The 27,938-nt window shown below is 36.1% G+C and overlaps 1 protein-coding gene across 2 annotated transcripts in view; it reads left to right on the top strand.

Moving 5' to 3' along the window:
* The first annotated feature begins 1,002 nt into the window (after positions 1 to 1,002).
* Positions 1,003 to 27,938, top strand: part of POU6F2 (POU class 6 homeobox 2) — a 697,309-nt gene continuing 670,373 nt past the window's right edge. Inside the window, exon 1 of one of the 2 annotated variants that reach the window (XM_006887582.1) lies at positions 1,003 to 1,182. In XM_006887582.1, coding sequence (XP_006887644.1) covers positions 1,017 to 1,182 — 166 coding nt within the window. In that variant the 5' untranslated portion in view covers positions 1,003 to 1,016. The remainder of the gene's footprint in view (positions 1,183 to 27,938) is intronic. The other variant, XM_006887581.1, reaches the window with a different exon arrangement.

Below are 27,938 nucleotides of genomic sequence, written 5' to 3'. Positions count from 1 at the left end.
AAAGGCTGGGCTTGGGAGATCTTTCTGCCCCTCTAATGTCCTCCAAATGAGCTGAAGATAACTCAGATTCAATTTCTGGGGGGAAAGTTTGTCTTTTTTTTTTTTAAAGGTGGTTTTTCTTTCATGTTTTTGGGCGTATGATGCATTAGCTAGCCGAATGTTTGGACACAGTTTGTAAGTATTTTGACATTTCCTTAAATTTTTAAAAAGAATTTTTTGTGGTGTTGTGGCTATGGTGCTTTTTTTTTTTTAATTTGTTTTGGTTTTGTGCCTTTTATCTTTCTTTTAAATTTTCCTGTGCTTTTAAAATTCTCATTAGGTTTGGGCTTGCTTTGGTCCCCAATCTTCACTGGGGAAGTCCATTTCTGTAGAGGTGCTTATAGAATTTACGTAAGAAATCGCGTTTATCCCCTTCAAAGAACGTTTTGAGGAGTTTTTTCCGCCCTATCTCTTTTCTCTGCTCTTCGGAGAGGGTTTAATTGCTTCTCCCCCAGGGAGAAGGTTTCTTCAAATAGCCGGGCTCCTCCATACGGTGCTCCTTCCCCTTTCAGCATGTTGCTGAAGTCTAAGTCCGACACTTTGTTTTTTCTTGTTGCATTAAAGACAGAACAAGGTGTAAAAACATTCGCACAAAAGCACATTCCATGATTAGGGTTGTGCTGGGTAGGCTGCTTTCGAAGAAGTTGGTTTTTAGTGATTTGTTTTTGGTTGTTTCCCCACCACCACCCCCCCGCCCTGCCTTTGGTGTTTCTTTTTTCCCCCTCCGAAGCCTGCTGAAGCTCACCCATGCTAGTTGAGCTTTAATAGGGTGGGGAGTAATGGAAAACTCATCGGATCTGTAATAGCTCTTCACTTGACTGCAGCCAGCAATAACAGCGGGAGCAGCAGAGATAAGAGAGGAGAGAGCGAGCGTGTGCGCGCGAGAGGAGAGCCAGCAGGCGGAGGACGCGCACACTAACGCTGCCACTTTTTTTTTCCTTCCTCCCCTTCACTCTTTTCCCCCATCCTAGGATCCAATGATAGCTGGACAAGTCAGTAAGCCCTTGCTGTCAGTGCGGAGTGAAATGAATGCGGAGTTGAGAGGTGAGGACAAGGCTGCTACTTCAGACAGCGAGCTGAATGAGCCCCTGCTTGCGCCCGTGGAATCAAATGACAGCGAGGACACTCCCAGCAAGCTCCTGGGTAAGTGTGTCGAGGTGCTGCCTTGGCGTCCCACCGTGTCCGGAACTGCAAGCTGCACCCCCTCCCCCGCTCATTCCATCCTCCCCCCCGCAAGTCCTAAAGAGGAGCTTCACATCTTGGAGGTGCTGTGCCAGCCGTGCGCACTGATTCCAGGTGGCTGAGACGGTGTCCTCCAAACTTTTGGCAAGAAGGAACTTACAGTCTAGACATGTCTGACTTGTCAAATCTTACCAGAGTCCCCAGGACAGACATTAGGTTCTTGAAAGAAGAAAAGAAAATGGGACTAGTAATCAGGAAATCAGTTCCATTGTGAAAATTGGTTAACATTTATTGAATAAATATCGACTCTGATTCGGGTTGTTTTGCAGCCTTTTGTTAAAGGGAGGGAGTCAGAAGTGTTATTATCCGTCATGAAAAGGCAGGCGAGGAGAATTGACAAATATCAATACAAGTCGCTCAGCGCCAGGTAAACAAAGGTGGCTATGGGAATTGCGAAAAATAACATTTTGTAATCCCAATTAGAAGGAACACTTCTCTGAAAAAGGAGGTGAGGGAAGGATCTAGGACCTGCGTGGTGACTGGTGTCCCTCTCCCCTCTGACATGTGTTCAGAGTCCCATGCTCAAAGAGGCAGCTCCCCAGGACCTTTGAGGAATCTTTGTTTCATAAACAAACCAAGAACAAGCAGAGTGCCACTGCAGCAAAGACATCTGTCATTCAAACAGATGACACTTTGTAAACCAACCCGAGCAACTGTGATCTCTAATCAGAAAGGGGGACGAGTTGTTGAGGACATGCCTGCCTGATGGATGTTGATGGATGTCTCTGCTGGAGAGGAACTTTATGGTGCAGAGTGATGTCAGGTTTCCAGAGCAATTGCTTCTGAAACACTTAATTACTTTCCAGTGTGTGTGTGTGTGTGTGTGTGTGTGTATGCATATAAAACTCATAGATATATACCCGTATTTAGGCATATATATATAATTTCTTATTCATATTATAGGGTTGATTGCTTCCAGGCTAAAAACTATCTTGTGCCAGAACTTCAAAGAAAACAAGCATCATTGTATACTTTGAAGAAAACTTTAGCAAAAAAGGTCATTAACCCAGTTTTGTCTTTTTTAAAAAAAAATAATTTGTTTATTATTTGAACCTCTCTAGAGCAGTTTAGCAACTCTAGGCCAGCTTCAAAAGAAGTCTTTTCTCTGACTTTTAGCATTGGGTATACCTCAGAGAAACTTTCTTTTTCACAATGTCTGTGGGCAAAATGCTGTTTTGTATTCAAGGAAATGATCGATTCCCATGTTATGACATTCAGTGATGTTACTCTTTCTTTAGAAAGCAGCAATTCCAATCTCTGACATAAATTCTCCAATCCTAAGCATTAAGATTTTAGTAATTTTCACTCTAAAGAAATACTTTGTTGAAGTCTTAATTCTTATCTATGTAGACAGGCTTTTGTTCTAAAACACTTTACTGTTTTAGTAAATTAGTAGAGAAGTCAGCAAAAACTATAAATTAGAGCAAAGTAAAAGACTGTAAGACAGAGTACCCTAGTTCTCAGTTTTGTCTTAAAAAGTAATCAATTCTTATTTCAACATAGATGCAGATGAATTATTAAATCAAAAAGAATTTGTTCCTTAACATTGCACACATTTTTAAAGAAAAGTAACTGCATTTTATGTCTTGGGTTTGTAGCCTCAATTCACTTTCTTTCAATTAAACTAACATTGGGGCAATTTGGTTTCTCAATATTTATTTAGGTTTTCAAATGGTGACAATTACTGTAGATTTTCTTTTGTTAGTTTTTACTGATTGACATGAGTAAGAAACTAAGCTTGAGAAAATTCAAGAGAGCAAAGGTATTAAAACTAAAAGTATGTTTACTAGAAATGTGTTTTAAGTGGCATATTCTAGGTCTAATTTCCTAAGGAGTTATAATTTAGTTTAGAAATCATCTTCATGATCTCTGAGCATGACAGATTGTGAGAACAGTGCACGATAGGGCAAGGTTCAGATGACTATAGGTAGCTGTGCATTGTAGTCAACTTGATGGCAACTAACAATAACAACAATAACCTTCATTCCAAAATTTTCAACTTCTGAGTTTGTGAGGCAGGATACAAAAATATTCTATATCTTATATTCCTTTCATTTTTAGGATATAGAAATATTCCATGTCTTATATTCTTTTTATAGTTATTTAATTGTATTTTGTCTCAATACTAATTTTCACACATTTTTAGTATATTTCAGTTCGCAATTAGGTAAAGAAACAACCAAGAGATGACTGGTTTTGAAAACTTAAGGGACAATAATGGAGACAATATGAGTGAGATAAGAACACACATTGGAAGGAGAACATCCACATGTCATCCTAAGACTTCTTTAGCTCTTGGGTCTACTGTTATGGACTCCCTTTGTCAATATTATCGGACAAAGCCTGAGGAATTTTAGTTTGTGTAAACGGACTAAAACAGAAAACTTTTTAGAATATTCTCTTCCACTGGGAATATTCAATGGATGATAATTTTGTGAAAATGTTTATACACATAAAAACCCCCTTATTCTGTTTGACATGAGCATGTTCAGGTCTTTCCCTTTTTGGTTTTTTAGCTTAGTTTTAATCATACCCTTCCCTTGGAAATGAAGAACTGTATCCTTCCTGGGTAGCTAAGAGAGTTCCGTGCTTTCTTCTAAATAAAGCTTTTAAAGTATGTCTCAAGCCATCACCTGTGTTACATATACATTATATTCTGGAAAATTGCTCCTAAAATGAGAGCGGCACACGAGCGAGACCAATCATGTGCATCGTGCTATGTTTATTTTACAGAGAGACATTACCAATCACAGGAGATAGGAAAAACTCAAATTTGTTATTGTGCTGAGATTCTAGTATAAGTGGATTTCTTGAGGCTTATCCCTGCATCTGTGTCTTGCCCAAATTAGCAGTCCAGAGGACAAGTCTGTTTCTCTCACAGTATGGCATCTTCAGCCCAAAACTGCGGGAGGAAGGCTAATGCTGATGCCTTCTATGGATAAACAAAGGAAATTCTAGGAACCACTGGCCTTTTATGCCTCTCCTTAAATTGCACCTCTGCACTTAACAGCATCTAAAGGGAAACATACTGTGCAGAATCTTTCAGTGCCCTGAGCAGCTCAGAACACCAGACAGACAGGCGAGAAGCCATCTGCCAGCCTTCGTAGAAAGTTCAGAAAAGGGCCCTTGTGTTTTATAAAGTAATTACATCATAGGTAATATTTTGCTTAACTTGAGCAGCCACAGAAACTGAAGTACACTTAGGAGACAAGAATCCCCATTTCATTGAGAAAGATGTGGTTGGGTGGTTCTCTGTGATATCATTAAGTTATGCATTATTTATTCTTGAAAAACCTGTGGAATAGCAATCTCCTTTTGTGGCTCATAACTGTGTTATATGCTAAACTCTGTGCTTAAGAAACAGTAAGCAGATGCTGTGTGTGTGTGTGTGTGTGTGTGTGTGTTTCCTTAGAATCTGGTTCTGTGTTGCCCCGTGCTACAGCTGTGTGATGCTATGCAAGGCTGGTCATTGGTGACCTGACCAGTGTTGCCCATACTTGACTCTCTGCTTAAACTGGTCTTGGGCAAAAGAAAGAAGTGGCTGTGTTTCTCTCATGACATTTATAGCGTCTGTGTCAATGTGGTGCTTCACTTTTAGATACTAAGCTTTTAGTTATGCCCATCAAGAATTCCGTGGTCTCTATTTGGTGAAGTTGGATGCTAAAATTCAAATGGTAGGTAGCATCAACAAACAACTTGGTCAGCAAAATGGTACAGAAAGGATAAAAGTGATATATGTCCTAGAAAAATATTTGTACTAAAATTTTTCATGCAGTCACTTTTACTCAGCCAAAGTGAGCCCTCGTAAAACATGTCCTAAATATTTCCTCCCATCTATATATTTGAGATCTGAAAAGTGATTTATTAACAGTTTTGCTCCTTGAAAAATGTCATTGTTTCAAGTGAAATATCACACCTGCCTTCCTTAAGTCCCCGTGACCACGGGTGGCTGCTTTGAGTCTCTGTAGTTTGCGTCCTAATTGTTCTTCATTGCTTGTGAACTGAAGAGTGTACAGCTTTTGGGCCTAGAACTGAGATGCAGACAAAAACACACTTAAAAACATTGTACTTGACATATAAACTAGTGCTTGATTTTTCTCTCATCATTTGTGCTTTGCTGGGCTAAAAAGAATTCATGCAATGAGACTTGGGAGAGAGGGTATTTGTAGTGTCATTTTCTGTAAACTATTGGAAAAGGGCTGTAAGTTGGGACAGTGGTGCCTTCTGGCTAGGAAATGCTCTGTTTGTAGGGGTTTCTCCTTCACTTTTGTCACAGAAAATATGCATTGTAAGATTTTTTTTTTCCTCCCTAAGAAATTGCAATCCAGTTTGACTTGATTAGAATTTATGGCAATGGAGTAGTTTTCAATGACAAAAGGATAAAGGACTAAATTGTCTGTCACCCCTTGAGACAGTGGTTTCTGCAGGTCAGCATGGGGGTCACTGGCCGGGCATTATGGGGACTGCATGTCCTGGGGATGCTCTCTCGAGCCTTTGCACAGTGGAAGTCTTTCTAATGGTACAGCTCTCTTTATTACTTTTTAAAAAATGTCTTTTTTGAGGTTTCAGTGCAGTAAATATTTATAGTTTTCTGATAAAATATGATGGGAACAATAATCAGTACATAAAGCTTAAGTCCAAGGTAGATTTTTAGTTAAGAGATGATGTGTAGAATTCTTAAAAGAAATAAATTTCCTTAGCATATACATCATACTTTTATGTTTTTCAAATGTATTTGTATCTTATCAATTAGAAATTTATATTAGTTGCAGAAGAAAGTGTATTCTGCTTAGGGAGTATATATACATTTTTCAATCGACAAAATAATTTGGATATTAAGAGTTTGAATGTGAGCAAAGTTATTTAAAAGAAATCAGTAGAAACCAGTATTTGCATAAATAAATAGAATGCGTGATAAAATATTTGTCAAAAATCAATTATGGCTTGACAGTTAGACAAGTTGTCTTGTGTACTATCTGATTATGGAGGCACATTGGTACATCCCACCCACATTTAAAAGAATCTAATGCATTTTTTTCTTTAAAAATATACAGTGAGTGACTGTGTGTGTTTAGACAAACTTAGTCTTTTTCCTCCTTGTGTGTCCCTAAACCTTACTAATGTGACATGGGTAGATAAATCTATTTTAAATAACATTCATGGGTAAATTTTGAAATTAAGAAAAAATATACATAGGAAGCACTAATACTCAAATTTTTCACCATGTGTGTTCGCCAAGTTGTGCTCATTTCTAAGTGGCTTCTCAGTGGAAGACAATGTCTAATTTTTGCCCCAAGATTCACTGAGACTTTCTTAGCTGCCTTCCCTTTACCTGCCAAGTTTGCGGTGCTCAGGTTAAAACTGTTTAAAGACAGAAGCTCAATATTCATATCCTGCAATAACATCTGAGAACCACTGGTAAAATGTCCATAAGATTCTTACCATTTGTTGCTGGTGTTAAGTCACCTTATAAAAATTGGAAATATGACAAAGTACAAAATTATGTCAGTCTGTATCATCTCTTTAATGATTTTATTTTTGATCATTTTATTGTTTTGTATGTTTCTAACTTAAAGGTTACATGACATAATAATGTTTTCATAGTTCACCCAACCCAGTTTGTTATAATTAATAAACAAACTTTTATTTAAATCAGGATACCCAAGATTCAATTCTCAAGTTAGCCCTTAAGTTTATTATCTTCTTTATTATTATTAACTACTTGACTTCATTATAAATTGGGTAATATCCTATTAAAGGATTGAGCAAATATGATATCCTATTTTAAAAATGATACTTCAGGTGTACCTTTCTTGCCATTAGACAGTAAGCAGGTAATTTGTGAAAGGCCTGATACTTTTTTGATTGACGACCTTCTGGTTTATGTTTGAGGATTAATAATACATCAGACATTCACACATTAAAAAGAAAATAGATGTGAAGCCAGAAAAGTAGGGTTCAGTAGTGCTATTAAGCTATCTCTTATTATTCAGGTCTTCCATGAGAATGTAGACACTAATGGGGGATTTGCTCAAATATGAAGCTTGTTCCACTTAACATGTCTCTTGATTTTCTTATGCTAAAGAAAAATATAGCAAAGTGTTTACAGCAAACTGCCCCCCTGTCAGGGAGCAATCTGTATCAAATTTCCTGCTGTCAGGTTAATAAATTTTTTAAAAATATCCAAAGGCAGAGGTAGCTACAGAAAGCTCATCCTAACAGTTGCCATTTTCCTGTAGTGGATTTCTCTTTAATAGCCAACTTGGCTTAGGGATTTTCTCCTCTGTTGTTTTTCTAGGTTCAATGCCTCACTACTATTTTAGTTTAGAATTCTTCTTCTTAATGACTTTTCTTATCTTGTAATATTTATGCTCTTAAATTACATAGTACTTCACAAATTGAACCTATACCTAACATCATGCTATGAACCAGAATGAGGTTCTAAATTGGACTTTCCTTTGGGAATACCTTTGAATAACATTTACATTAAAAAGTCCTTTATAAAGGGTTTTGGGAGCTGTGGCAAGATGGTGAGTTGTGGTGAAGTATTTTTTTATAAGATGTTGACCTGAATCAATCTTTTAAATGTAAATTCTGTATTTAAAGCCTCAAAATCCATTTTTTAAAAAGAAATGTGAAGCAAGGGCAAGCTTGTTTGTTAATAGCCCTTACTCTGTAAAGTTTCTTAGTGTGAATGCAGAAAAAGAGATACACTGAGTCTCTTGGTTAGAAAAAGCTTGTGTTTTCAAATAAATGAAAATTATCTTTGTTTTATAACTATAGCAAGATAATTTTCCAAAATCACCTAATCAAAATGCATAGCTCTGAATATCTTTTTAAAATAATTAGCTGCTATTTTCTAATCTTGGTTTTGAATACATTTTACTTGCAAATTTATCAGAAAATCTATTTTTTAAAAATTATCTTTTAATCTTCTCAAAGTGCTTTAAAGATTTTAACATGTGACAAAGAACATATTTTTTAAAAATTAAAATGTTAGCCTGCTGAAATAATAGAATTGATACATTTAAGTTACTTTTGTTAAAGAACTGTATCAGCATCAATATTAATTTAAACTTGGCAAAAGAATCAGTTTACAATTAGAGAAACTGGATAATATCACTATGAAAAAACTAAATGCTTACAAATATGGATACACTGGAGACTATTTGAAATTTACATTGAATTATACGTTTACTATGATGGTTACAATTTCAATTTGTCACATGAAAAATGTTCTTAGTTAATAACCAAAATAAAATGTCACAAGTGAGTTTGAAAACGAGACAGAATAAGTATTATTTTAATATATTCATAATGTACCAAAAAGTAGCTAGTATAAAGAAATTTAACCAATATTTTTACCCTATATTGTATTATTTGACATGAGAAGTTTTCAGACAATTCCAATTTTTCATATAGAGTAATCTATTTTCTAGATTTTTGTACTGTTCAAGTCTTTTGCCACTTTATTTCATTTCATTTATTAAGAAAAATCACCAATTTTGACAAAGTCTCTGAAAGCATGAGATCCACATTTAAAGGCTAATAGTGTTGCCAGGACCCAGTTCTCAGAGGACATCGTGATTAGAAGTATAGAGAGGGTCAGTGTAGAGGAGGAAGACCCTGGATGCCATGGATTGACATGATGTGATTGGCTGGCAATAATGTGTAATGTGTTAGAGATCATTTGGCCTAGGAAAAGACAAGGTTCAGAATTCTGTTGTTCTTAGGGTCACTATAAAATCATAGTTGACTTGAAGAACATAACAACAACAACAACTGGTATTGTGTTTTAAAATGAAAATGTACACTTTTCCTTTTATCATTTTGATACCATATTTTTTGTTTTCCTTTATTTTCTTGGACACTGCATGCATAATGCAATGCTATTAAGAATACAATGCTATTTAAGTAAAATACATTTTGTGATTTTTTTTCAACATTTCCCTATATTCTTATGCTGTTGTTGTTGTGTGCCATCGAGTCAGAACTGATCCATACCTAACTCCAGTAGGCTTTCAGAGGCAGTAAATAACAATGGAGAGATTGTCCATCCTCCCAATAAGCATCTGATAGATCTGAACCTTTTGCTCTTGGGATTACAGCACAGTTTCTTACCACAAGGCTACCGAAGCACCCTATATTCTTATAATATTTTAATTACTGTTGTTCTTGTGTACCATAGAGTTGAAACAGACCCTTTGCTCACACTCCGGCAGGTTTTCAGAGGCAGTAGACCCCAGGGGAGGAAATTGACTCGCTTTCTCCCGCAGAGCAGTGGGTGTCTTTGAACCATGTGTCTTTGGGATTGCAGCATAGCTTCCTGTCACTAGGCTGCCAGACTCCATATACATTTTCTCTAGCATAAAATTAAGAAAGGCTAAATTGTAAAAAAGAATGTTGGTGACCTAGTGGTAAGGAGTTGTGCTGTCCACCCAAAGCAAAACAGTTTGAATCCAACAGTTTCTCTGAGGGAGAAAGATGAGCAATGTCCTCCCGTGAGATTTACAGTTTCTGATATACCCTGGAGGGTCAGCTATCACTCGATGGGCAATGAGGAGGGAAATTTGTAAAAATAAACATTTGTTTTAGTTCATCTTTTCCATGGGTAACAGCCTTTGAGCTGTGGTGTTGGAAGATAGCGCTGGATGGCTAAGAGAACAAACAGATGTGTCTAGGAGAGGGTGCAGCTGGAGTGCACGTTGGAGGCTAGTTTTTGGGAAAACTACCCCAAATTAGTACCTTACCAGTAAAGAGTAACTCCATCCATATGTTATAGTATTGCTTCCAAGATGCTTAGATTTTCATCCCAGGTGCAATATCTTTTTCTATGCAGTTATTCACAGAGCTGAAGCAACAGAATTTATCAGAATTTTTGCAGCTTAAATAAGTAAAGAGACTTCTGTGAAATTTTTCTTAAATATATTATTAAAAGAAGACAAAACCTATTCAAGCTAAGGAAGTTATCTTAGAACCTAAATATTTAGAACCCAACTGTGTATCTATTTATGAACTAAGTTTGTATTACAATAAACATAATTATCATTTTTAAAGTATAAGAACTGTGTTCAAAGTTAATGCAAACAATTTATTTCCTACTTCTGCAAAGAGTCCATGTGTCTAAGTATACATTTACATGTACCAAGTTCAGGGTACAATAGGTAGGTGTTGTAAAATAAAGAAATAAATGGCATTTTAAACATTTGCTGTTAAAATAATGCCATTGGATTAATCTTCTTTTTTGCAGTTCTCTATGGCCACTTATGTGGTAATTTGTCTTTTAGTATCAGGTTGGCAAGACTCATTTTTATAAATTAATAGTTCGGGGTTCTTCAGTGCAGGAAAGAATCATCCTTGTTGGAATGGAGAGTGGATAAGGGATTAATGTGATTTAAAAAATGCAAACATTTGGAGCTGTTTAAAAAGCATGAAAAGTTATTATTGCAGAGTGAAGTTTTGCCAAAATCAACCAAAGATAAAGGGGAATAAAAAATTAAATGGAAAAAAACACATTTTCCTTCCTGTATTTACCAATGTATAGTTGTGGAGGTGGTGTTGGAAAAGGAATTGTATTTTATCAAAGCTGGACTTTCCCCCCTTTAATATATATGACACTGAGCACAATATTACAAACTAAAAATGTAACTAAAGGGAAGCAAATTTCAAAAGGAGACACATGGGGGAAAAGTACTGAATGAAGTTAAAAATCTTGGCAGTTTATATTGTACCCACGCGGAGCCCCATCATCAAGAAATGGGTAAATGTTCACAACAGGGATTGTTTTGATTATGCCAGGAAACATTCTGCAAATTTGGGGTGAAATTTATACATCATTGTCTTAGGTGTTGAGTGGCACATCTTACTCTGATTTCTAACATAAAGGCAGGTTCTAGTTTTCAGAGTTATCTAAGAAATAATTGACTTTTTCATATACACAGATCTACATTTTGGCTTTTTGGGAGTCTTTACCCCTCACATCCTATGTCATATTCATAGTTATTGCCTAACAAGCTGATTATGACCTGTAGACTATCAGAAGGATGTTAAGAATCAGGCATCATGCTTTAGAAGGGATTAGTGACTATAGCTATCTACTTCAAGAAAAAGGGCTGACCAGATGGGAGATTGTAGATGGCATTGAGATGGTTGCACGAGCCTGGAATGGGAACTACTTGTCTTGTCATCTCTGGTGTATCAATATGTTTTTATAATGATACTATAACCTGAACCCTGTAACAGTTTATGGTCCTTTTGAGAATTCTTATGGATTCATAGAGAGACGGAGGTCTAAGAAAAGATCTTGAAAGCTTTCACAGAATCTGGCTGGGTGACAGAATACTAGCATGACTGTGATTTAGCTGCTAAGGACTCCTATCAATCGGGAACATCATTAAACTTTTAAGTAAAAAACACAAAAAGCCAGATGATTAGACACGAAGGGTCGGAGTATTCCAGATGACAGTAGATATTTAAAAAGGTTTCTAAAGGATTGAGATAAGAGGCAAAATGCAGCAATCCCGATGTTGATCCTGATCTTCTACATGGAAATAATATTTTTATTTCTATATTGTTCTGAATCTTCCAACATGCATGGGAAACGTGTATTAGTGCATTTCCACCATGAGCTCTGTCAGAATCAGTTGCTGCTGTTTATTTTTTTTCTTTGACTATTCTTAGTCAATGATAAATAAAGATCATGAATTTTAAACCAGAGAAATATAAAACCAGAAATAGTAAGAAATACCTCGCTGATTAGTAACTTACTATCACTGTGTGCAGTAGAACCTTAGCCTTCCTAACATTTGTAATACTGCTAATTTCCCCGGGCTTTTAAAAATATGCTTCCACATGAGCTCTCAAAACCCATAAAAGTGTGATATGTAAAGTAAATTGTTTGTCACTTGCCGAAGACCTGACATATTTATTGTCAGGAGAAATGGACATTAGTTAGAAAAGCAGTTGTTAAAGGCCAAACAATTTTTAAAGATGGCAAAGATGCGTGAGGGTTTTCCTTTTTCTAACAATGAGCCACCCCTTCAAACATCAAAAGACAAGATAATAAGACACTTCAAGCACAATTCAAGATTATATTCAACATCTAAAGGCTCATCTCTTGTCAGTTTGCATTTACTCTCCCAGGGATGTGATGCTTCTATCATCTTTCTGTCAAGTGGAGTCTGGCAGGAGAGGCGAGGGCTCTTATTTCACACACTTAGGGGTTTTTCCCCTCCTCTTACACTTTCTTTCTTTCTTTCATTTTTTTTTTTCCAAATAGCCCACACACTTCTGATTCAAGCAGAATGAGGGGGATAATTTGAAGAAGGTCGTGCACGAGTACAAAAATCTCATATTGATTTGTGTGATTAGAAGGCATTAAAATCGCACGTTTATGTTAGTTGCGGAGATGTTTGTCACTTTATTTGGTAATACACTTTTGCAGTCTAGGGGAAAAAGATGACTTAAAATATAAAGATAGATGGCTTAAGGCTGAAATTGTTAGCTTTCATATGACTATATTTGAACATTAAACAATAAAATACTTTCTTCAATGTAAAACAAAAATACTATTATTGTACCTATGAGATAGAATAAATACATAGCTGAAATTATTTTTAATTCTCTAAAAATTGATTTCATTTATTTAATAGATATAGTTAAAATGTGCAGATGACAAGGCAATGACATTTTCAATACAAATTTTTTTTTCAATACAAATTTAATTATAAAACTACTTTACAATGGTTATCAAGTTTTTAACGTTTTGTACTTTTTGAAATTACAATTTTATTATCTCTGTCACTTCTTGCTATTCTTAGTATATATGCCCTTTTCCAGAGAAGGTACAGAAGAATAAATAAAGGAGTATTTTTTTTATCATTCTCTGTCAAAATTCATCACATTTCCTCCTTTGCTCTCTGACAGTCACATAGCCATACAAAGAAGCACTATTTATTCTTTTGGTGGGAGTGGGGAACTAGAAGTTAGAAGAACTAGCTTTTCTTCCCCACCCAAAATAAAACAATTGATGGAAATAAAATGATATCCTGGGATCATTTCTATATTGAATCTTAGAAATTACTTTTCCTAGAAATTTTCATCAACTCTGTGCATCCCCATTTCTTATATTTCCTCTTCTTTATTGTGAAGTACTTTGAAACTGGCTTCCTTACTTTTTTAGTGCTTCTTTGACTTACTGATACAAAAGAGATATGTACCACACAATGTTGTTGTAGCATGTAGTTGGAGGCCTATAATTTATCCTATTTCTTGTATGGGTCTATTCTATATTATACTATTTACACATTTAATGGTCACCAACTCATTTGTCTGTTTAACCAATATTTTTGGAGTGCCTGCCCTCTCGCAGATGCTGTGCTGTGTTCTGGAACTCAACGCAGAATGCACTAGACATTACTGAGCACTGATGCCTTTAAATTATGGTGGGGGTGGAGTTGTGAACATACCATGGACTGTCACGAAAACAAACAGGTCTATCTTGGAGAGGGTGAAGCCAAGTTTCACTTTGGAGGCTAGGATTTTGAGGCTCCATCTCACATACTTGGGGCACATGGCCAAGAGAGACCGATCCTTGGTGGAGGATGTCGTGCTCGGAAGGGTTGAGAGACAGCGCAGGAAAGGAAGACCCTGAATGAGATGGATTGAAACAGTAACTGGAGTCATGGGGGTTGATGTTGGAATCAGTGAGACTGGCTCAGGACGGGGAAGGGTTCTGAGCTGCTGTACATAGGATCGCTATGGGTCCCAGGCGACCCGAGGACACATAACAACAACAACATCTAGGTCACTTGCTAAGCTAGATAGTGAAGAGGGAAAAATGTGCCAGGTATAACTGCCTCTCATCAAGTGGTCAATAGTTGTTAGAATCATTACATTTTGGCTTTCTATATTACTTTTTCACTTCCTGTGACTTTTCAGTAGATTTTAATCTTTAAAACTCCACATTTGAGAGAAAAAAAATCTATTATCCTCCAAACCAAAGGAGGAATAAAGGATAATTAAGTGAAAAATTTGTTCACAATGCTTTTATCATCATGTACTAGTAAGATAAAACATTGTTTAATAATTGTTTCTTCTTGTCAGTTATGTACTGTCAAGCTAGGACCTATGCTCCAAAGGAGTTTCAAGAGACAGTTAATTGCTTAGAAGGAGATTGCCCATCTTTCTTCCTCTGATCTGCTGGTGGATTTAAATTGCTTGCTTTTGAGTTTGGTAACACAACTTATTACCACTAAGCCATTTGTTTCTTAATCATGTCCAAAGGGAGAATGAAATAGGTTTATCTTTTTCTCACCTGTCTCTGTTGCTTTCATTCTGCTTTTAAGACTCTTGTTTATTCCTTTTTTCTAATATAAGGTAACGTTTCAAAGCTTGAGAGTTAGAATCGAGCCCGATTCTGTTTTGTTTCCTGACTGGTCTAGTTGTGGAATGTATTTAAGCCTCAGCTATCTCAATTCTAAGAGGTCGTGTTTATGGTGTCTCATGGAGCCACCCCTTGACTGTCGGTTTGTGGTAGTGACATCCACAGTGAACAGTCTTCAGTAGAGCTTCTGGACTCAAGCAAACTAGAGAGAAAAGACCTGGTGATCCACTTCTAGAAAGTAGCCAGCAAAAATGCCATGGATCACAACAAAATGTTATTTAATATAGAGATGGTAGATGTGTCTCCTTGTTTGGAAGGTGCTACACGGTATCCATAAGCATAGAGTCACACACACCCCAACTATCATGATGATGGTGCAGGAGTGGCCATCATTTTGTTTGTACTGATTGTCCTCAGTCTAGGCCAATTTGATGGCAACAAAAAATTCTTTACAGTGTGAAGCTGATGTTTAAAAGCAACATGGGGGTTACTTTACTGCTTTGAAATGTAAACAAGAACCAATTAATGTTAACCACACCACCTACTACTGTTGAAAATGAACTTGCCGTTTTCTTCAAGAATATGATACGTTTCTAGCAATGGACACCAACAAGAAAGTTCTGAGGTCTTCAGAATTAGCCCTCTTTCTCCAGAATGATGTATCAGCTTTCAGAGGTTTCCTATCCAAAAAAAAGTTCTGAATGCTTCTTCTGGTGTTAACACCTATTTCCTTTTATAAGTACATTAAGTTCAGACTTAAAAATGGATAAGAGCTTTTAGAAGGGACAATAGTTTACTATCTTTTTTCTGAGGAGTATGCAAGGTGAACTAGGATAGTTGTTGTTGTTCTTGTTATGTGTCATCAAGTCACATGCGACCCATAACAACTCTATGTACAGCAGCTCTGAACCCTGTCCTGTCCTGAGCCAGTCTCACTAATTCTGACACACCAACCCCAAGTCACTGAATTACTCCATCTCATCCATGGTCTTTTTCTCCTGTGCTGTCTCTTCACCCTTCCAAGCATGATGTCCTCCTCTTAGAACGGGTCTCTACTGGCCACGTACCTGAAGTATGTGAGATGGAGCTTCAAAATCGTAGCCTCCTTGATTTCACCCAATCCAAGACAGACCTATCTGTTTTCTTGACAGTCCATGGTATGTTCAAGACTCTTCTCCAGCACAACAATTCAAAGGCATCAAGTCTTCTTCTGTAATCCTTAGTCATTGTCAGATGTATAGCAAATAATTGTGAAGACCATGGCCTGGATTAGGTTCACCTTAGTCTCTAGACTGACATCATTGTTTTTCAGCACTCTGAAGAGGTCCCTGACAGCAGATTTGTCCAGTGCAGTTCATCTATTGATTTTCTGATTGCTGGTGTTTAAAGTGTTGATTGTGGAGCTGAGCAAGCTGTAATTATTAATAACTTCAATCTCCATGTATCATGGTGCTCCCACTGGCCCAGTGGTGAAAATCTTTGTCTTTTTGATGTTGAGCTGCAATCCATATAGAAGACTACAGTCCTTGACCTTCTGCAACAAGTGCTTCGGGTCTTCTTCAGTTTCAGCAAGCAAGGTTCTGTCATATGCAGAACTTAGGTTGTTGATGAGTACCTCCAATCTTGATGGCACATTTCTCCTCATAAAGCCCTACTTCATCTCTACATCTAAAATAGAAAGTGTGACTTTTAAAAAAAGAGACTGGGTGGCTTTCTTATTAAAAAGAAAAAAAGAGAGATTTAAAGTAATCCTGTCATCAAGTCCGTATTTTCTAACTACTATTTTTTTCTCTTTGTTTCCAACTTCTGAATTCCAGTCACCAATAATTATTAATGCATCTTGATTGAATGGTCAATTTGAAATTGAAAAAGTTTATAGAACTCAATTTCCTCCTCTGGCTTTAGGTGTTGGTGCATATATTTGAATAATAGTTGTGCTAACATGCTTTCTGTGTTTGAATAATAGTTCCATCAACAGAACTTTCCCATACACATATGGATAGTAGTAGCCTATCAAGCACAATATTGTACTTCAGAATGGATTTTGAAATTGTCTTTCTAACCATGAAAGAAACACCATTTTGTCTTCAGTTTTTCATTTACAGTATAGTACATCATATGACTGTCTGATACATAATAGTTCATGCTAGTACATCTCAAAATACCAATGTTTATGTGCTTTGTTTCATTTTTTACAACTTTCAGTTTTCCAACATCCATCCTTTGTACAATCATATGATCCAATTATTAAAGGTTATTTTCAGTCATTTCTATTCATTTCAAGTGACTTCCTACCTGAGCTTTACCTCTAATATTCTAACTACCCACATTCATGGGGTTTTTGAAGGCCTGTTGTTTTGAATGTGGATGGCCAATTTTCTTCTAATCTGTCTTTATCTAGGTGCTCTTTTACAACCTGTCCACAATGGGTGACCCTTCCAGTACTTGAGACACTGGTGGCACAGAGTCCAGTGTTACAGCACTCCACATGTTGCATCCATACTGCAGACTGGCAGATATGTGCCCTACTAATAGGAGCACAAAATAAAACCCAAGCCTGTGCTGTCAGGGACCTTTCCAAAATACTAAAGAGCAATGATGTAATTTTTAAGACTAAGGTGTGTCTGGTTTAGGCCGTGGTCTTCTCAATTACCTGTTATGCATCAGAGAAATTGACAATGAGTAAAGATAACAAAAGAAGAATTGATGCCTTTAAGTTGTGGTGCTGAAGAAGAGTACTGACTATCCCATGGACTGCCAAAAGAACAAACATAAATGTCCTGGAAAGGGTGTTGCCAAGAGTAATTTTTGGCGGCGAGGAAAGATGAAGCTTTGTCTTTCATATTTTGGACATGTAGCTAGGTGAGGCTATTCCTTGGCAACGGACATCATGCCTGGAAAGATGGAAGGTCAGTAAAGGAGAGGACAACCCCCAAGAAAATGCATCGACACTGACACTTCAGTGGACTTTTAGTGTCTCAGAGATGGTGAGGATGGCACAGGATAGGGCAGGTTTCAGATTGTTAATTTACTTTCCAAATCACCCGATGAAAATCCTACAGATCTAGTCTGATTCCCAACTGATCTGGGGTTGGCTCAGGACTGGGCAGCATTTGGTTTTGTTGTGTATGGAGTCACCATGAGTCAGAAGCTGACTAGAGAGCAACGAAAAACGACTGTCAATGAACATTCATCTACCAGTCTTCCGGGTGCTGAAGATTATGTAGAGCACAGCATAGTACTTTCAAACAAAGTTGCTCCATGGATACTAGGCCCATTACCCCATTTCTCAGACCAATAGAACATCTTCCTCATGACTTAGAAATTACTTGCTATTCTGATGACGTGGATCAAATGAAGTAGGGATTTTGAATGATAAAATTAGCTTTCTTAGTCAAACTTCCTTCATAAAAACTATGGGGAAAATAATCTCTGCTCTGTGTCCATGAGTAATGAGGACTCAATTAATTTTGGCTCTTTCTGCTTCTGTAGGGAATTATTTTCTGTCCCTCAACCCCATGAAGCACTTCATTTAAAAGATTAGTTATGTTTTAACTTTTGGAATATGTTTGTAGCTAGACAACAACAAGATCTTCACCTCTTAGGGTTGTTTTATTTTTCTTGTCACTGTTTCATTAGATTTTTCTAATCTTCATGAATGAGGCCTGTGTATATGTGTTCTTAAAGTATAGCAAAAAAGAAAATAACAACCTCAAAATATTTATCAGAGCAACACTTCAAAGAGCGAATATTAGAGTAGGTTAAATAGACATCTGCAGTCACAACTGATTTTGAAAAAGGAATTGTATTGTTACCTTTATTGGGGGATATTTAGAGAGTTTAGAAATCTAGTTCCTTTTGTACATATCAAAGTGATCAAGATAATTTAAGGAACACATTTTGTTATTATTATTATGGCAACCAGACCAATTTATAATTACATATTCATCCTGCATACACACTTATCAGAAATTATTAGCACTGCTAGAAACATTTGATGGTGCCATGTTTAAGTGCTAAGAAGATAGGCAAAGAACTGTAGTTCGAATTTACCAGCTATTCCCCCAGAGAAAGATGTGACCATTTCCTTCTGTGAAGATGTCAGCTTTGGAAAAACCAGTGGGACAGGAAACTCTGTGCTGTAGTCTTAATGAGGCAGAATCAATCCGATGGCCCGTGTGTCTGAGATCTTGGTTTGTTTGTTTGTTTGTTTGTTTGTTTGTTTAAAACTCCTTGAATCAATATCAGATCATAGCTTAGCCTCCAGTGAGTTTGCAGGAGACTGTAAATTGCACCAGAAGAAATTGCCCATCTTTCTCCCATGAAGATAGTAGTGGATTTGAACCACCAGCTAGGCACCACTTTTGGATTAACAGCACTAGTGCCTACCTATGCCACTAAATTTATAAAACAGTGCATTTTTAGCTAATAACTTTTCCAAGAATTTTTACTTTGCAAATTTCAACTATGCAATTTAAAATTTCTTTTGCAGTCATTTCCAGTGTTTACTTTGTATTTTGACACCTTCTGCATTTGTCTGTCTTTCTTACTGGGCAGGTATTACCTTTATTGCGCTATTACCATTTTTGAGAGTGATATCTCGAGGACAGATAAAAGATTGTGTATATATTAAATGCCAGATAATTTTTAAAAATTTAACTGATTCTGAGTTGGATGTTTCCAGACATAATCCACATTTGGTAAATATTTAATGACTACTAAGAAAAATAGGTAATAATAATAGGAAGTCTTGGTATGATCAGATTATCTTAGCATACAAATAGGTAGAAATTTGGCAAACAGCTCTCTGCCACTAGATATTTTTAATATTTTTTAATGAAATTACACACAGTAGACATCCTTTGCATTATGCTACCATTCCCATTGTTTCACCTTCTATTGTTTTACCACCATTAATTCAATTTGAACCATAAACCAGTTATCTTTGCTCAAGAGTTATTGTTGCTAGTTTGAGCTGATCTAAGTATTTCCATAAAAACCACAGGTTTCAAGTTCTACATTGTTTACTAATGCAGGTAAATTGTTGTTTAGTTTCAATATGTTTCAAGAGATAATTTTCATTCAAGGCTCAATAATTTTCTCAGGGCAAAAGAGTCAAGGAATTCAGTGTACATGGGCCCAGTAAGGCTAAAGTCTACAGAATTTCAAGTTTTGTTTCATACTTTTCTTCTCTTCTAATCATGACTCATTTATTGAGTCTCTGTTCAAAACTTACAGTAATGGTAAGTGATCACCATCCATTTCTGGTATCATGGCAAAGGAATCAGTATTTCATGAAATCTGCTAGTGCTCCAATTCCTTTATCTTTTCCTTCTCCAATTCGTGTTTCTTTTTCCTCTGTTGCACCAGGAAAAGAAATTGTTTTATCTCGGCTCACTAGTTTTTAAGACTTGCTGAATGGGAGTGAGGGATAAGGTGGAACAGAAATTCTAGAAATAATATTAAGCCTATTCTTGTAATTTTTGAATATACCAGGACTTCATTCCTCTTTGTATCTAGTAGTCTACTTTTTACTGTTAAGGATGGATCACATTTGACCAATCTGCAGCTGGGGACTTGGAATGTTTTTAACCTTTTTGCTATTGTGAATGGTGCTGCTATGAACCAAGGTGTACATCTGTTTGTTCATGATATTCATTTTAGATCCATAAGGCACAACTTCTGGGTCATATGGTAATTCTCTTCTTAATTTTGATCTCCTCACAGCCTCTTCAACATTTGTTATTTTCTTTTGTGTTGGATTTTTAAAAAACATAACGTTTTTATCATTGCTGCTCTACTAGAGGTTGGTGATGGGGTTATTTTATTATAATTTTTAAATCTATCTCTCTAATGGATCATTTCAACAGTTAGGAAATCAAAAGTTTAATTGCATTAGGTAAATCTACTGTCAGGGAGCTCTCCAGAGTGCTGAAAAGCAATGATGTCAGTCTAGAGACTAAGATGTGCCTAATCCAGGCCATGGTCTTCGCAATGACTTGCTATGCATCAGAAGGCTGGATAATGACTAAAGATGACAGAAGAAAAATCAATGCCTTTGCCTTGTGTTGGAGAAGAGTCTTGAAAATAGCATGGACTGTCAAGAAAACAAATAAGTCTGTCTTAGATAGGGTGAAACTAAGTTTCTCCTTGCAGGTTAGAATTTTTGAAGCTCCATCTCACACACTTTGGACACGTGGCCAAGAGAGAATGGTCCTTCAAGAAGTCAGAGCTCCTATATCGTAGGGTCATTGTAACTCAATGACACATAACAATAACAATGGATCATATCAGAATAAACTCAATGAAAATAACTATTTTCTTATTTTTTTAATAGATAATGATGTTGATCATCTTTTCATGTACTTGTAGGCTATTTGAATATTCTCTCTGGTGAAGTGTTTTATGTTGTTCCTATATTTTTTTACTGAGATTTTTGGTTTTTTCCTTTGTTTGCTTGGATACAGTCTTGTTGAAACTGTCAGAGAGATGTAGACATGTCCCAAGTAGTCAATAATTAGAGAAGATGATTCTTGAACAGTGTCCTATGTATTGGAAACAAATACTTATGCTACTCCTAGAAAAATATTCCTTTCTACCTCCTTGATTTCTGCAAGTCTTGATTTTTTTTTACGATTGTTTAGCTTTGTTTTTGGTCAGTTACCTGGTATTGCTATAATAAATACCTTCTTTCTTCCTTGCTTGCGTTGTATTTTGTTTTTCAATTAAGTAAGCCCCAAAATGTTATGCTACTTACAACTGTAAACCTTTTCTACAGATACAACTAGGATATCCATGACAGTATATTTTATTTTTGTTGTTGTTATGTGCCATCATCTAGTCACCTGAGACTCATAGCGACCCTGTGTACAACAGCCCTAAACTCTGCTCTATCCCTTTCCAATCTTATTGTCTCCAACACACCTATCCCCATTACTCCAATGACTGAATCAATCCAACTCATCAAGGGTCTTCCTCTCTTGCACTGTCCTTCAACCTCCCAAGCATGATGTCCCTCTCCAAGGACCAACTCTGCCTTATAACATGTCCAAAATATGTCAGACGAAGCTTCAGAATGCTTGCCTCCAAGGAGCAGCCTGGCTTCACCCTCTCCAGGATGAACTTGTTTCTTATCTTAGCAGTCCATGGTATATTCAATACTCTTCTCTAGCACCACAGCTCAAAGGCATCAACTCTCCTTCTGTCATCTCTAGTCATTGTCCAGCTCTCTGATGCATAGCAAGTAATTGCAAAGACCATGGCCTGTATCAAGTGCACCTTAGTCTCCAGACAGACATCATTGCTCTTAGTTCTTTGGTGAGGTCTCTGACAGCAGATTTTACCTATGCAATTTGTCTTTTAATTTTCTGTCTGTTGGTACCAAGAGAGTTGATTGTAGAGCCAAGCAAACTGAAGCTGTCGACAATCACAATCTCTTCACCCTCTATCATGATGCTGCCAATTGGCCCCATTGGTGAGAATCTTTGCTTTCTTGACATAAAGTTTCAATCCATAGTGAAGGGTGCAGTCCCTGACCTTCTGCAGCAAGCGTTTCAGGTCCTCCTCAGTTTCAACAAGCAGGGTTGTGTCATCTGCGTAATGCAGATTGTTGATGATTCTGCCTCTAATCCTGATGCTACACTTCTCATTGAGCCAACCTTCCGGATAATCTGTTCCACATATAGATTGAAAAGATATGGAGATGGGACACATCCTTGCCACACACCCTTCCCAATTTTGAACAATGCAGTGTTTCCTTGCTCTATTATGATGACTGTCTCCTGGTCTAAGTATAGATTTCACATAAACACAATCAAGTGTTCTGGAATTCCCATTCTTCTCAGAGTTAGACACAGTTTGTTGTGATCCACACAGTCAAATGCCTTTGCACAGTCAACAAAATAATAAAACAGACATTCCTCTGGCACTCCCTGCTTTCAGCCAAGATCCATCTGATATTAGCTATAATATCCCTAGTGCCATGGCCTCACCTAAACCCAGCCTGCACTTCTGGCAGTTCTCTGTTAATGTGCTGTTCCAGTCGTTTTTGGATAATCTTCAGTAAAATCTTGCTTGCATGTTTTATCAATGACACTATTCAATAATTTCCATACTCTGTCGGATCATTCTTTGGAATGGGAACAAATATAGATGGTATTTAGACAAAATATTTCTTTAAAAGGAACACTTAAAAATTAAACCAGTAAAAACATTTTGTGTTGGACAAATATCAAGAGCAAAGTGGGGAAATGGAGCATAGTTACAATTTTCTCTGATGAGAAGTAATAATTAGAATTAGTTCCTTCCTTTAGAAAAATAAAAGAGCTCTTTTGGCTTAGTGGGTAAAGACATTCACTACCACTCCAAAGGCACGTATAGTTCAAACCCACAGCTCCAAAGGAGTAAACTGGGCAATTTCATTCTATGCAAATACAATTTTGAAAACCTGCTGGTGGGTCAGTTCTAATTTGATGGAGATGAGTTAGTTTTACTTTAGAAAAACAAGTTCAGACAGAATGTTAATTGGGAATACTGACCTAGCAAAACTGATAAGCCTTGTGACAAACTATGTAAGATCAAAATGGTGTCGTTATCTTTCATTCCTTCTGCTTAACCTAAGACAGTCAGGACCACTAGTCTAAAGTGTCCTCTACTTAATGCATAGTTTAAAGGAGCTCTAGTGGTAAGCACTTATGCTACTAATGCAAAAGTCAGTGCAAATCCACCAGCTGCTTTAATGGAGAAAGATAAGCTAACTTCTTCCCTGCCATTGATTGCTTCTAAAAACCCAATAGAAGGTCATTTATGAATTTATCCTATTCAATTGCACAAAACAACAATGTTTACAGTGAAATACTCTATTTGAAATTATATTGTTGCCCTTGCTCTCTGTTGCTGTATTATAAATTACTCCAATACTTTATGACTTAAAACAATGATAATGTTTATTGTGCTATGAATTTATGACTTGGGAAGTTGTGTAAAGACTTATTTCTGTTCCGTTTAGCAATAACTGGAGCAAAAGCCAGAAAAATCCGAGAAAATTTTTTTGTTCACATATCTGATGATTGATGCCAATTTAATTGGAATATCTGTATGTACTTCTCTGTATGCTGTGGGTTTCCACTCAGGAAGATGGCTAACAAAGAGAGAGATGAAAAGAGAAGAGAGAGATAAAGAGAGAAATAGAATCTTCCTTTTGTAAGCCAGATTGTTGTAACTTTGATTTGGATATTACACAGCATCTTTCTCACCACTTTCTATTAATTAAGGTTGGCCCATATTTCAGAAAGGAGTGAGGCCAGCAATGAATCTTCACATTTCTGATTGGAAAAATATACATTGGTGGATACATTTTAAAACCACCTCAAAGGTGATTATTATTCCAACACATTTATTCCTGTCTTTGATAAATTAAAGTAAAATGCATTTTAGAGAGGTTTACTTAGTTCAAAACAGACAAAAAACTCTCTCTTGCCATCAAGTTGATTCAGAGGCCTAAAGGCCCTACAGAACTGAATACAATTGCCCCACAGTGTTTCCGAGGCTGTCACCAGGGTGCTTTTCAGTAATTATATTCTTAATGTATATAAATTCCTAATTCTTGTATTGAGGTAAGGTTAAGTGGAGTTAACTTGTGTATCATTTAATTAGCAGCACAGTTCAGGAAAATCCATTTGGCTCTACTGAAAGTTACCTTTCTTTTATTATTTTCATTTTTTTTCCTCAGAGAGATTAAAGGATTTAGTTTAGATTTTGGAACTTGAGTCTTTGCTCTATAAACATAAAAAAAATAAAGAAAAGTTTCATCTTTGGGTGTCAAGGGCAGATGGAAGATAGGATCTGGAAGTCCACTCTGCCCACGCTTATGACAGACCATTGGTTACAGAAAATGAAAATAGATTTCCCAAACCTAACATATTAAGTTCAATACATTTCTCTTTGGTAATAACAGACAGAAATTTCAGTTATAATAAACCATTTCTGAGCTTTTATGTCCACCACTAGACATTCTAAAGAAGGATGGACAGTGCTGTGTCTGGAATGAAGTTTTTAGAAGAATTTCATGTAATTATTATTGTTTATAAAAAATTAACTATACTAAAACTTTCAAAAATATTTTACGTGAAATAAATTCCATATTTGTAGGATTATATAACTTCTACAATCTATTTAATTTGAAGGATTTTTGAAGATTTTTATTTTTACTCTTGGAATTTTTTCTGATTCTGTATAAGGGGCTTCTTCTTTAATCTGACACTTTTGTTTATGAATGTTGACTCTCCATTTCCTGATGTATATAATTTGTATAAAGAAGGCTCATCAATGGCAAGAATGGGTATTTTTGATGTTTTAGAAAAGGCCCTATTAAAAGTTAGAGTTAGCTATGGTTATTTGCTGCCCCTCAGCAAATTAAATTATGTTTAACTACTAACTGTTTTCAGAAGCTGAATTCTGAATACTTTTCACTAGTGTAAGAATTCTATCTCACTGTTACTCTCCCGAGGCTCACATGAAAAGCCATGGCGGAACTTTGTTGGAAGCCAGAGACTGTGCCAAGTAGAAGGACAGTAGGGCACTGGGGGAAGATGTGGAATTTGCTGTCTGCAACTCTTCTGTGCAGGCCATGGTTTGTGCCACAGAGAAGCCATATAAATTGCCAGTCATGCTGAGAACTTCACAAAAGTGAGTTTAAAATCCAGCTAGTAGGGTTCCATAATAAAGTAGACCTCCAGATTTTTTTCTTCTTTCTACATGATTTGCGTGAAAGCTTACAAAGCAGGTAGGTTTTTTCATTCACAAATTCATACACGTTTTGTTTTATAACATTAATTATAATACCCACAATATAATGTTTTTTTCTCACTTTCCCTCTATAATTCTCACAATGAGAATTAACCTCGTCCTGCCTTGGGTTTTATCTTTGGGCAAATGCTGTTATTTTGGTCTCTTATTGTTCTTTGAATGAAACTTCTACTATTCCCATTATTTTTTTTTTTATTTTTATTGATGATGAAGATCACTGCATGTTATTATTGGGGTTTTTTGTTGTTGTTGTTGTGTACTGTAGAGTAGGAACCGACACATAGCTGACACTCCAGTGAGGTTTCAGAGGCAGTTAATCGCACAGGAGGAGATTGTCCACCCTTCTTCTGGGGAGTGGGTAGTGGCCTCCAACCATGTGCCTTCAGGATTGGAGCGCAGCTTCTTGCCACTAGGCCACCAGAGCTCCATACACTCTCATTAATTCTGTAAGCAATATTTTACCAAGATGTTATTGTTATACTTCAGGTAATACAGAGTTTTAGTTTTGCTTTTCTCAACTATATAAATACTTATCGTGGCTTCCTGTTAATCTCGAAATAAATTTTTAAAACAATATGACTGCATGTTCTGGACATTGTATTCCACCTTTGACCAAATGTTAAATTGACTCCAATTCATGGTGATCCATAGATGTCAAAATAAAATATGTTGTATAGGATTTTCTATAACTGAGTTTTTTGAAATAGACTACAAGGTGGCTTTTCTTCTGTCACTTCTAGGTGGACTTGAACATCTAATCTTTTGATTAGCAGCCAATTGTTTTTGTACCACCCGGAGACTTTGTTTCTTGACTTCTAGTAACCTAATATATTGCTCAATAAAAAACTCACTTTTTTGAGTAAATACCTCACTTTTCCTATACTATAGAAACTATATATATCTACACAAATAAAATTTCTAATGAAAGAGCCCAAATTATTGAAGTATTTTTGTTTTATTTTTTCAAATAATATGGTACAGTCATTTGTTTAACTACTTCTTTACTACTGGACAATTAGACCAATTTCTATTTTCTTTAATTGGACATTTTTATAAATAAAACTTTCTTAATATCTTTAGTCACTGCCTTATGATATAGTAATAAAAGTAAAAATAATGAATCAGCAGGTATACATATCATAGCCCTTGAAAGGGCTATCTGATAAAAAGTTACAAAAATTTGTATTCACAATCTTAGAGGCTCCTCAGTTCCTGGCTTATTAATCAAACTTTATTATTATTATTAAAATTATTAAACACAGTTTTATTAGTAAAAGTTTAATCTCATCACTTTGCTAAGCATTTCTTTGATTACTAAATAGGATTGAATACCTTTTTTCCCCCTGTAATTTTTAGCTATGGATAATTCTTCTAATATAAATTGCCTATTAATTAAGTCTTCTGTTGGTAGGTTCATCTCTTTTTTAAATTAATTTGGTTTTTTATTTGAATGAAGGTTTATGAATAATAGTGATTTTCCATTCATAAATACTACACTTTACTATTTTCTGTTGTTTCATATAAGCTTTTAATAAAAAAGGACACTGAAATAATTTAAAAAATAAAACTATTAGCTTTTCTAATATTTGGAAAACTATCATAGACCTTGTTAGATAAGAACAAAGCAAAACAACAAAGATGTGACTCGAAAATATTTTCTTTAGAACGGCTTAATTATCTATGGACAAATTAACGTGAATACATGGCAGAATATTTTAGAAGCTTCAACTAAGGTAAGAAAATTAGGTAGTTTGAGGCAGGTTTAATAAAGATACCATATACAAAGGTATAGTTAGGGTATAGAGAAACACAAAAATAAAGGGAACAGTAGTGTAACAAAAGTTTCTTATCTGTCTTGACTTAGGCTGGTAAGGAAAGAAAGGAGATACTACAACCCAGAAAGGAAGTGGTTTGGAAAGAAAGTTCTCCTGCTATTGGAGAAAACAGTAATTTTATAAGCCATACAAAAAGGGAGGCAGAGGGAGAAATACACCTATTCTCCTTTGACTAAACTCAACAGAAAATTAGAGAGAGCAAAGAGGATTTGATATAGTTCACACAGGCTAGCAGGTCACAGAGAAGGTGGAAATGGATTTATAGAGAGAAAAGTCAGAGGAAATGAAATAAAACTATGATTCTGAAGCTAGTCCCAATAAATTCCAACTCCTCGGCCTTGCAACTTGACTGACTTGTAACATCTCTAGCAAAAGGATAACCATACTATTCCTATCATATGGTTATGTGAGAACTGAATGCATTAAAGCACTTGGTATATTTTAGCACAGAGTCTACATGCAGTTGTGTGAGAGAGGAGAGAGAATAAGGAAGCTGTTTTCCTGATGTGTTCTTTCTATTTTTGCTCTTCAACAATTTCCATCCTAACCTATTTGTTGTATGAGATTCAACTGGTGCCAACTTTATTCTCCTCACCTGGAGAGTTCAAGGCATGTTCTCTTCCAGCACCCAG

The sequence above is a fragment of the Elephantulus edwardii genome, unplaced genomic scaffold (genome assembly GCF_000299155.1).
Source record: "Elephantulus edwardii isolate Elephantulus edwardi_28Jun2011 unplaced genomic scaffold, EleEdw1.0 scaffold00059, whole genome shotgun sequence".
Taxonomy (NCBI): domain Eukaryota; kingdom Metazoa; phylum Chordata; class Mammalia; order Macroscelidea; family Macroscelididae; genus Elephantulus; species Elephantulus edwardii.
Note: the sequence above shows the minus strand (reverse complement) of the source record. Positions and strands in the feature narration are given on the sequence as shown.